The sequence below is a fragment of the Astyanax mexicanus genome, chromosome 20, assembly GCF_023375975.1.
Source record: "Astyanax mexicanus isolate ESR-SI-001 chromosome 20, AstMex3_surface, whole genome shotgun sequence".
NCBI lineage: Eukaryota > Metazoa > Chordata > Actinopteri > Characiformes > Acestrorhamphidae > Astyanax > Astyanax mexicanus.
The window spans coordinates 16,343,058-16,355,164 of NC_064427.1; the positions used below are offsets into that span (position 1 = coordinate 16,343,058).

General features: G+C 34.5%; 1 protein-coding gene across 1 annotated transcript in view; it reads right to left on the reverse strand.

The window, feature by feature from the left end:
• si:ch211-243g18.2 (uncharacterized protein LOC559906 homolog) overlaps nt 1-11,907 on the reverse strand; it is a 30,114-nt gene extending 18,207 nt beyond the window's left edge. The window contains exons 1-3 of the mRNA XM_022680957.2: nt 11,828-11,907; nt 3,943-4,340; nt 810-892 (exon numbers count right to left, since the gene is read on the reverse strand). Coding sequence (XP_022536678.1) covers nt 810-892; nt 3,943-4,335 — 476 coding nt within the window. The 5' untranslated portion in view covers nt 4,336-4,340; nt 11,828-11,907. The remainder of the gene's footprint in view (nt 1-809; nt 893-3,942; nt 4,341-11,827) is intronic.
• Between the last annotated feature and the right edge of the window lie 200 nt (nt 11,908-12,107).

Here is a 12,107-nt window from a genome sequence, read left to right on the forward strand (position 1 = left end):
GCAATGATCGTGACCAGCAGTGTCTGGCTTAAACTGTCCATGCAAAAAAAAAAAAAAAAGACCCCGCACACACATATCCTACAGGTCAGTACAGAATTCTTTAGCTTCTACCGCACATAAAAAAAAAATTCATGGGACCCAGTAACAGATTCTATCCCATGACTTTTGGCACATTGTTGTATGTGGTAGAAAGAGTGTGTGTGAGTGTCTACACTATATCCACTAAATAGGGTGCAAGAAATAGTGCACCACTTTGAGAAGTGCATTCATTAACCCCTAAAACCCTACATTTATTATTTACTGTTAATTCAATCGTGAACTATTTGTGGAGACCCACAGGGTTCAATTGTGGGGCTTGTAAAGCTGATGATCATGTGACACTTCAGTGCTCTAACTCACCGAGCTTCTAATTACAAACACCTGCTCCTACTTGTATATATACCCTTTTTTCAGAAGCTCCTCACCTGGTATTGAACTTAGTTTCTAGTTCTTCTACCTCACATTTTTTTTGTTCCTGAATCATTTTTGTATTTTTGACCGCTGTTTAGCATTGTTCTTGTACTTGTTGTTTATCGTTGCTGACATTGTTTCTGTTTTTGACTTCTGTTTTTGCCTAGGCCATTTCTTATTTTGTAATTTCCATGTATGAATTTATGATTTTTTGCCTGCTCCCACTCCGCTATGTTGTTATCTATCGCTGCCATTCTGATTCTAAATGTAAGTCTAATCCCTGTAGTGAATACAGTGTGAAAGTGTGTGATTTGGGACACTATTTCAGATATAACCTATGGTAATGTTCACTGACTCACTTGATTCTGAAGTCATCAGCAGCCAGCTTGGCATTATCAATCTCCAGCATGATACGAGCATTCTCCAGTGTCCTCTTCCTCACCTGAGACGTATCAACAAACAATATTGATTATTATATTGCATATATCATCAGTAATATCACGTCACAGTAATACAGCTCTGGAAAAAAAAGTTTCTCTGATTTTGCTATTTATAGGTTTATGTTTGAGTAAAATGAACATTGTTGTTTTATTCTATAAACTACAAACAACATTTCTCCCAAATTCCAAATAAAAATATTGTCATTTAAAGAGCATTTATTTACAGCAAATGAGAAATGGCTTAAATAACAAAAAAACAAGATGCAGAGCTTTCAGACCTTAAATAATGCAAAAATATTCATAAAGTTTTCATAAAGAGTTCAGAAATCAATATTTGGGGGAATAATAACCCGGGTTTTTAATCACAGTTTTTTTCATGCATCTTGGCATCATGTTCTCCTCCACCAGTCTTACACACTGCTTTTGGATAACTTTATGCTGCTTCATTCCTGCTACAAAAATTCAAGCAGTTCAGCTTGATTTGATGGCTTTTGATCATCCATCTTCCTTTTGATTATATTATAGAGGTTTTTAATTTGGTAAAATCAAAGAAACCCTTTTTTAAGTGATCTCTTTTTTTTTTGTACAAAGCTGTATATGTTATATGCTATGCTGTACCTTTTTGAATCACATTATGAGTCACTCTTTGTTAGCTTAGCTGTAAGCACCAGCTCTAGTCTAATGAACCGTCACATTCTTTATATGTTAAAGACTAACTGTTCCTTCCTGAAAAGTGGACAATTATTAACAGTGCATAAACTCACTGTACCAACACAGAGAATTACACAGTGTGTTCTAATAATTTGAACACACTATATAAACAAAAGTCTTGGGACACCTAATTCTTTACTGTTTTTTACTGAACTCAAGGGTATTAAAAAAGATTCATCTTGTTTTTTTGGAGTAACACTCTCTGTTTGTCCAAAGAGTTTAGCTATAGGGAGTTCTATTGTATTTGCAATACATCTCTACAGGATCTAGACTAGACTAAGCTGTGTGTATCAGCAATGGATGCAACTAACAGCCAATAAAATTATTCAGTGAATTATAATTTGGGTGCCGTATAGTTTAATATTTCTTGTGGAGTCCCACAGGGCTCAGTTGTGGGGCCTAATAAACTGATAATAATTAGTTACTGGCTTATCTTATGGCACCATCTATTTTCACTGACTCTGGTTCTATTGAGAAAGACTTCATTTCCTAGAATTCACCTGTGCTCAAACCTCTGGACATGTCAGGTTTTGTGACTCATTATGGTTCCAGCTCACCATGTTTCTAATCATTAATCACACCTGAACTCCTTTGTATGAACAGCCCCTCATTCTTTTGGCCTGATATTGAATTTATTTCATAGCTCTTCTACCGTGTGTTTCATTTGTTTATTGACCTTTTTGTTTACTGTTAGCTTTTTTTGGTATTAACCTTGTTTTTTATTTTGGCTATCCTTTTGCCTTGTTGTGGACTTACCATGTATGACCCCTTGGTCAGCTTACTTTGGTATGTTGTGTCTTTATGCTGCCCCTTGGTTACTGACCCTGTCTGTTTTTGATAATTCTACTAAGTTTGCAAGAAAAAGTATGTGAACCTTTGTGAACAGTCTTGGACTGTTCTCACCATTCTTCTTCTCTGCCTTTCTGATATTTTTCTTGGCCTGCCACTACTGGGCTTAACAAAGATTGTCCCTGTGGTCAACTTGCAATTGGCCACCTTAAATACCTTTTCTCATGATTGGATAGATCTGGCTATGAAGTTCAAAGCTCAATGAGGTTACCGAACCAATTTTGTGCTTCAGTAAGTCAGTAAAAAGTAGTTAGGAGTAAAAATGATAAGGGTGCCCATACTTTTGCACCAGTCAAATTTTGGTTTAATGCATATTGCACATTTTCTGTTAGTACAATAAACCTCATTTCAATCCTGAAATATTACTGTGTCCATCAGTTATTAGAAATATCAAACTGAAATGGCTGTTGCAAACACCCAAATATTTACAACTAAAAATGATTAAGATTAATAGGGGTGCCCAAACTTTTTCATATGACTGTTATACCACACACAAACTTATATGTTTGCATGGTTTTATTGAACACAGCATGTTAACATTCACAGTGAGGGATGAAAAGTATGTGAACCTTTAGATTTAATAACTGGTTGATCCTCCTTTGGCAGAAAAAACCTCAACCAAACTTTTCCTGTAGTTGCAGATCAGACCTGCAGAACGGTCAGGAGGAATTTTGGATCATTCCTCTCACAAAACTGTTTCAGTTCAGCTATAATATTCTTGGGATATCTGGTGTGAGTCGCTCTCTTGAGGTCATGATGCCACAGCATCTTAACTGGGGTGAGGTCAGGACTCTCCAGAAGGAGTATTTGCTTCTGTTGAAGCTGACACTCTAGGATTCTTCCTCACCTCATTGATAATTCTGCACTGTGCTCTTACAGTCACCTTTACAGGACTTTACCACACCTAGGGAGAGTAGCAACAGTGTTGAAGTTTCTCCATTTGTAGAATGTCTGTTTTACCGTGGACACATGAACATCAAGGCTTTAAGAGATACTTTTGAGATTTGTAACCCTTTTCAGCTTCATGTAAGTCAACAGTTCTTAAACGTACGTATTCTAAAAGCTTGATCTTTTGTGTGAGTCATGATTCACATCAAGCAATGCTTTTTAAGCACAGCAAACTCAAAACTGGTGTTTTTTTTTTTTATAGGGCAGGGCAGCTTTAACCAACACGTCCAATCACAACTCATCATATCCTGTCTCCAATTAGCGCATTAGCTCTTATAAAAGTCATTACCCTAGGGGTTCACATACATCCCACCTCCCCCACTGTGAATGTTAACATGTTGTGTTCGATAAAAACCATGCAAACATATAATTTTTTGTGTGGTATTAGTATAAGCAGACTGTGTTTGTCTATTGTTGGGACGTAGATAAAAATCAGAACACATTTAATGTCCAATTTTTGCATAAATCCAAGTATAATCCCAAGTATACTTTTTCTTGCAACTGTATATAAGTGACATAATGCAACATATATTGAGTTATATACCTCCTGCTCCAGAGCATGGGCCTGTGCTAGCATGGAGTCGATGTCGTGACCCTTGGGGACTCTCTCCAGCATCAGCTGCTTGATGCGGAGCTCAAGGTCGGCGTTGGACTTCTCCAGGGTTCGCACTTTATCCAGGTAGTTGGCCAGGCGGTTGTTGAGGCTCTGCATGGCCTCCTTCTCGTTGGTGCTGTTGCCGTGGAGGCCGTTGAGGGACAGGTTGCCCATGCCGTTCAGGTCGCTCATGCTCATGGAGACGGAGCGAGAGAGGGGCTTGGAGGCGGCGAATGAGACGGCGGCTTTGGCTCGGACACGCCCACTGTCCCTCAGAGACAGGTTGGAGAAGGAGGGCTGCCGGCCAATGGAGAAGCTCCGCATGGACATGCTGGACGTCATGGTGTCTGCGGACGTAGAAATATAGAACATAAATGATTAGGCCTGAACAAATTAAAATCAAAATCAAAATACATATGTGTACAGAACAGTATTTGTATTATCTTTGCAGTTGTATAAACCCTAATTACTTTGATATATACAGCTCTGGAGAAAAAAAGGGGGAGTTTCTTTGATTTTATCAAATTAAAAACGTCTGGAATATGATCAAGAGGAGGATAGATGCTCACAAGCCATCAAACCAAGCAAAAGCAGTGTGTAAGACTGGTGGAGGAGAACATGATGCCAAGATGCATGCATAAAAAACAGGGTTATTCCACCAAATATTGATTTCTGAACTTTAAAACTTTATGAATATGAACTTGTTTTCTTTGCATTAATTTAGGACTGCATCTATTTTTTTTGTTATGCAAATAAATGCTGTAAATGGACATATTTTTATTTGGAAATATTGTCTGTAGTTTATAGAATAAAACAACAATGTTCATTTTACTCAAACATAAACCTATAAATAGCAAAATCAGAGAAATTCAGAAACTGAAGTGCTCTCTTAAATTTTTCTTTAGTCTATTGTCTTTGGTAACTTCTTTTTTATTGGCTGTTGGCATTATCTTTTAGCATACTGGGTTTGTCTAACAATAACTGATACTTAGTAACGTCAGTGTGTAAACCTGTAAACCTGTACCTGTATAGGTCCTGGCGATTTATGCTTAGTTCAATGGGATATTGAAACTGAAACCCGCCAAAAACAGTCCAATCAGGTGGTATCTAAGTAAATATAGCCGAGAAAGTTCCGTCATTGGTTAGAACTTCAGGAACCTGATTGGTCTTAATCCTCAATCTAGAATAAAAACATGTCTTGAGCTGATAAATCTTGTTTTTTTGATGAGTAACAGCAGAAGAAGGCATTGAACATGAACATGAATAAATAAACCCAACCCAAATGTGTCAACAGTCCAGGCTGGTGGTGGTGATGTAATGGAGTAAGGAATGTTTTCTTGGCACATTTTATACCACATTAATACCATCAATTATCAGTGGAATGCCACGAAATATTTTTAGTATTATTACTGACCATGCATTAATACCTACTTGCAACATGATGATAGACTGTGTCACAAAGCAGAAGTCATCTCAAACTGGCTTCCAATAGACTTAGATCCAATAAAAAAATCTATAGGAATCGTGTGATGGAACATTAACATACAACTCTGATAAAAAAGAGAGCCCTTCATTTAGAGCATTTATTTGCAGGACATGAGAAATGGCTGAAATAACAAACAAAAAAAAGATGTAGAGCTTTCAGATCTTAAATAATGCAAAAAAAAGTTCATATTGATATAGTTTTACGAGTTCATAAATCAATATTTAATGGAAAAACACTGTTTTTTTAATCACAGTTTTTTTTCATGCATCTTGGCATCATGTTCTCCTCCACCAGTCTTACACACTGCTTTTGGATAACTTTATGCTGCTTTACTCCTGGTGCAAAATTTTAGGCAGTTCAGTTTGGTTTGATGGCTTGTGATCATCCATCTTCCTCTTGATTATATTTTAGAGATTTTCAGTTTGGTAAAATCAAAGAATCTCAGCATTTATAAGTAGTTTTTTCAGTCAAAAACCCATGCTACATTTAGCACGCAAACTCTGGACTGTATCTACCAAAAGACAGATGAATACACCAGTCATTTCACACCACTAGAAGACTCATCCATCTTCTACCATACTGGAACCCACCATCCATCTTCTGCTGTGGTTGTTTTAGCACTTCAGCTAGAAGTTATGGCTGGTTCAGTTCCTAAAGGCAATGTTTCCATTCATAAAACTCTATAAACCCTGGTCTGAGATCAGCGTACATATTCAGCGTACATATCAGTTACTAAACATAATGCTTCGGTCACATCTGCGTCTTATTTGTTAACCATTTATTTAAACATATATTGTGGAGTCCCACAGGGTTCTGTTTTGGAGCCTATTAAACTGATGATTATTACAACAAGAGTGTGGACTTACATACAGGACTAAAGGGATTGAATGATACAGTGCATTAAGTGGACAAAAGTAAGCTGGGAAAGCTCATTGTATTTGAATAGAAAGCTCATTATAGAGATAAGTGTCTGGTGGTCTACTAGAGTTTAAATTTTGGCTCAATGCTGTGAGGATTTGATTGCATTCAGTGACAAGAAGATTGTTATTGAGGCCAGAATGGTAAAATATCATCTTTTAATCATCTTAAAAGTATTGGATAGAGCACTATCAGCTTTATACCCCCATAACCCACAACTGGCATTATAAACAATGTGCCAATAAGATAATTCTAGGCTTATCTGATCCATATACGCTCTAATTCTCACTGCCAATAGAATTGAGCTGCATACAACTAAACTAGGGTATTCTATTCTATGCAATTAAAATGAAATTAAGCTTGTTTAATTAAATGGTTTTAGTAGAAAAAAATGATGCCACTTAATACAACCATGAATGCTTGCAGCAGCCCCGATGAGTGCCCGTTTCATCATAAATTGAGGATACTTTCAAAGTTCTTAATAGTTTTTGAACTGACTGATCTTTATTTCTTAAAGTATTTTTTTTACTTAGATGAATAAGTACCCTAGTGAAAAAAGTAGATTAAAGTATACTAAAGTATACTATATTATTATGCTATAGTGCACTAAAGTGTTCTTGTATATATCTCAGTATATTTAAAGAGTGCTAAAACTGAACAACCTTTGTACTTATGATTATATTTTAATTGTATAAAAATAGTACAAAAGTATTACTCAATTTGTTTTAAGTGTTCTTAACTGTACTAGAAATGTACAAAAAATGTATGTTAAATATATTTACATTAGAGTACAAAGAAAGTACACTTATTGTCTTTTTTAAGTAACACACTTCTATTAAACTTATTTGGGTATAAAACTATATTTTAATATACTGTAATACAATTTCTAGTGTCTTACAAATTCACTTTAAATCTTATATTTTACTTTTAAATGTTAAACACTGTATCCTATAATGTACTTATTTATATTTTCCTAATTATAATTACAAATACGTTGAAATACATTTTAACTGTTATATTAATAGAATACCTAAATATATATTTAAAAAAAAACATTTTAACATTTTAACAATTTTATCTACGTTCTAAAAGGTTACATGATACATTGTACTTTAAAGTGAACTACTGTAACAGCTGTTTTGAACACACTTTGCTAAAAATGTACTAAAGTATGTTTGGAAATAAGTATTTTAGAAGTATTTTGAATTACATTAAACTAAAAGTGTACTTAGTAGCCTCATTTTTTTAATACACTGTATTGTACTTTTTAAAATGTATGATCAAAGTTTAATTTCGAACATTTGATGAAAGCATAATATTAATGTACTTTTAATGTATTTTAAGTAAGTACATACATCTGTTAGTATATTTCTCAATATGTTTTAAGTAAAATTAGGTGTATATATATATTTTTTTCACCAGGTTAAAAGCACTTAAAGGCACAGCAGTTAACAGAAAGCCTGAATTCCAGGTGACGACACCTCATAAAGCTGACTGAGAAAATGTCGAGATATGCAAAGCTGATCATCTAAGCAAGTTTATCTAAACTTGGTTACTTTAAAGAGGCACTAATCCACCTGATTTTAGCTGACTCCTCCCCCAGTTTAAATAGAAAAAGGCCAAGAAAAGGGAGGCGTAGTTTGGGAGGGGCACTTGGTGATGTATGGGTTTAGGGGAGGGGCAGGAGGAAGAGCTGATTGACTCTGATAGAAGTGAGATGCAGATGATTGGTATTATTATTGATTGACTGATTTGCATATTGTGATGTGTCTGCGTACCAAAGTATTCAGACACAAAGTATGGCACAGTTTAACCTGAGGGGGCACTGCAGAGGCAGAAAATTACCAATTAACAGTGTTTTTTGAAATATTTATAATAATTTTCTGCAGGACTGGTGTGTATTATTCTTTCAAAAGAGCACTTTTCACTTTTCAAGCACTTTTTCCATAAAAATATATGGTTTAGAGTTTAGTGGCTCTTTAACAATTTATTTTCAAAGAAAGAGGCAGAAAAAGTGCGATGTCTTTATCCAGAGTTTTAACCAGACGTGGAGAAAGTACTGAAAAATTGTAATTAAATAAAAGTACCTTTACTTTGCTAAAATTCTACTCAAGTAAAAGTAAAAGTACCCATCAAAAATCTACTCTAGTAAAAGTAAAAAAGTACTTAATTTAAAATGTACTTTGAGTAAAAGTTACATAGTTACTTTTAAATATTTGATGTAAAAAGTACAAATCATAATTTTTTTTAAATGAATTATTATTCCAAATAATAATTTGGACCTTTCAGGCAGTATTTGTTCAGACCACCGCATAAAACATTTTCAAAAACAAGTGGTATAGGTTTCTATGATCCATTTGTTTTCTTTATTGTTAAAAAGTTATGGTCATATAGGTGACTATAAACCGTATTTTATAGTTTTACAGTTTGCTATTATTTTTTAACTTGCCATTGCTATGCTTTAACTGCTATTTACATGTTTTTTTACATTTAAGCAGATTGTTTCCAATAAAAACTTAAGGAATTATCATTAAAAACATGAAATCATACAACAACAAAAAATTGTTTGTCGGTACAAGCGCAGTGCCGTAAAGAAGCACATATTGTAAATAGCATAACTCGACAGAACACAGTTGATTCACACAGCGTCTCTCCTGCTAACCGTAATAATAAACACTGCTGGGAAAAGTTCAGCTGCGCTGCCATGGAGAAAAAAACTCTTTTTTTATTTTTTTTATTTAGACAATTAGCCAGCATTTACTTATTTGCTCAGTAATGGGGAGTTTTCCAATGTAGTGAAGTACATTACTTGTGTCAAAATGTACTTGAGTAAAAGTAAAATTACCTTTTTTAAAAACTAAAAATTAAAAATGACAAATTACTCATAAAATCTTCTTGATTACAATTCTCTATTTGAGTAAATGTAATTCATTACTTACCACCTCTGGTTTTAACAATTAGCAACTTCTTTTACAGTGTGTATGTGCGCTGCTTAAAGTACCAGCATGCATTAGAATTCATCAGAAGATCAGATATCCACCAACATTTGGACATATAGAGAGTTTAATATCAGAAGCTGCAGAGGAACTGGGAGAATTCAGCGAGTGACAGAGAAAGGTTTGTATTTGGACTGAAAGCTCATTATGGAGATAAGTGTGCAGGGCTGAATGAGACAGCAGGTATTGTTCATGTTGGCATATCAAACAATCAGCTCAGTCACACTCCGCTAACACAGCGGATTAGTTGTCAGGGACACAGTGCTGTTCCTGTCGTTAGAAGCAGTTAGAGTTACATCAGACAAGAAAACACAATTATCTTAATGACTGAACCAATCCTGCTGACTTCAAACATCCCTCACTTTAAACTGAACTCAGCTCAGGGGACTTTTACTGTATATAACCACTCTAAAAATTACTATAATCTATAGAACAAAGTACAGAAACGTCCGCACCAGACCACATCTATGAAAGTATTGAGAGTTATTTACTGCTTTTGGTGCTCTGATCTGTGCTATAATGTGTTATAATGTGTTGTAATATATCTGAGTGTGCTATAAACTGTTATAATACTGGTGACCAAATCAGATCACAACCCTCACTTTAAACTGAATTCAGCTCAGGGGACTTTTACTGTATATAACCGCTCTAAAAAAATTCCTATATTATCTAAAATAAAGTACAGAAATGTCCACACCAGACCAAATCTATGATCAGACACCGGAACACTGCCTGTTCTACTGAGAGTTATTTGCTGCTATTGGTGCTCTGATCTGTGCTATAATGTGCTATAATGTGCTATAATGTGCTGTAATTTGTTATAATGTTTAGTAATATATTTCAGTGTGCTATAATCTGTTATAATACTGGTGACATAACCAATAATCAGATTCTATAACACTGTCTGATCTACTGAGAGTTATTTGCAGCCATTGGTTCTCTGATCTGTGCTATAATGTGTTATAATCTGTTATAATACTGGTGACACACCAATAATCAGATTCTAGAACACAATTATTTACTGTTATCAGTATATCCTGTTATAATGTGCTATAATGTGCTTTAATATGTTTTACACTCAGACGAAAATATTATTTTCTGCTTTTGGTGCTCTGGTCTGTGCTATATGTGTTATAATGTGTTGTAATATATTTGAGTGTGCTATAAACTGTTATAATACTGGTGACCAAATCAGACACTGGAACAACTGTCTTACTGTTACTTGGTGCTGTGAGGTGTGCTATGATGTGCAATTATATGCTATAATCTCTTATAATACCAGTTGACACAACAATAATCAGACATTAGAACTCTGTCTGATCTACTGAGGGTTAACTATTGCAACTGGTGCTTTGATCTGTGCTATAATGTGCTATTATGTGTTGTAATATATTTCAGTGTGCTTTAATCTGTTATAATACTGGTGACACCAATAATCAGACATTGGAACACTGTGAGATCTACTGAGAGTTATTTTCAGTTATTGATGCTATGAGCTTGTGTTATAATTTGCTATAATCTGTTATAATACTGGTAACAAACCAATAATCAGATGCTAGAACACTGTCTGGTCTAATTAGAGTTATTTTCAGTTATTGGTGCTGTGAGCTGTGCTATAATGTGTTATAATGTGCTATAGTGCACCTTAATATATTTCACACTTTACTAAAGTACAGAAATGAGAACACCAGTCCAAACACATAATCAGACATCGGTGCACTGTCTAATCTAAAGTTATTTACTGTTGGTGCTTTTATCTGTGCTATAATGCATTATAATAATTTGCATTATATATTTTACATTTAGACAGAAAAGTACAGAAATTACCATACTACACCAAGTTAATAATCAGACACTGGTACTGTCTGATATTCTGACAGTTATTTACTGTTGTTGATACTGTGATCTTGTGTTATAATGTGTTATAATTTGCAGTATGTTTCACACAGACAGAAAGTACAGAAAATATCACTCCAAACCAAAACCATTATCTACAGACACTGTCCGATCTACTGAGAGTTATTTACTGTTATTGGTGCTATGATCTTGTGTTATAATGTGCTATAATGTGTGTTTTTATATTACAGTGTCCTATAACAGGTTATAATTAGAGATGTGTTATATCAATGTTATAATGTAATGTGTTATAATGTAATATGATGTGTCATAATGTATTAAGATGTGTTAAGATGTATTATAATGTATTATGATATGTTATAATGTGTATTTTTAAATTACAGTGTGCTATAATAAGTTGTATTTAGAGATGTGTTACAATGTATTCTAATGTGTTATAATGTGTAATAATGAATTTTGATGTGTGTTATAGTGTTTATGATGTGTTTTAATGTGTTACAGTGTGTTATAATGTATTATAATGTGTTTGAATGTATTATATTGTATTACGATGTGTTATAATGTGCTGAGCTCTTACCTGCAGTGCGAGCTGATGGAGGGATGAATGGAGGAGTGAACGGAGGAGAGAACTGCGCTCTGCTGGAGAGCTGAACACACCTTTATATACACAGCAGGAGAGGAGGAGGAGGAGGGAGCACCTGAATACCTGAGGGAGGAGTAAAATATCACTCTCTCTCTTCTTTCTTTATTCATTCTTTCTTTCTTCTTACTTTGTTTTGTTCTCTTTTATTCTTTGTTTTTGTTTGTTTCGTTTTTTCTTTCTGTTTTCTGTCTCATTCTCTCTTTTACTCTTTCAT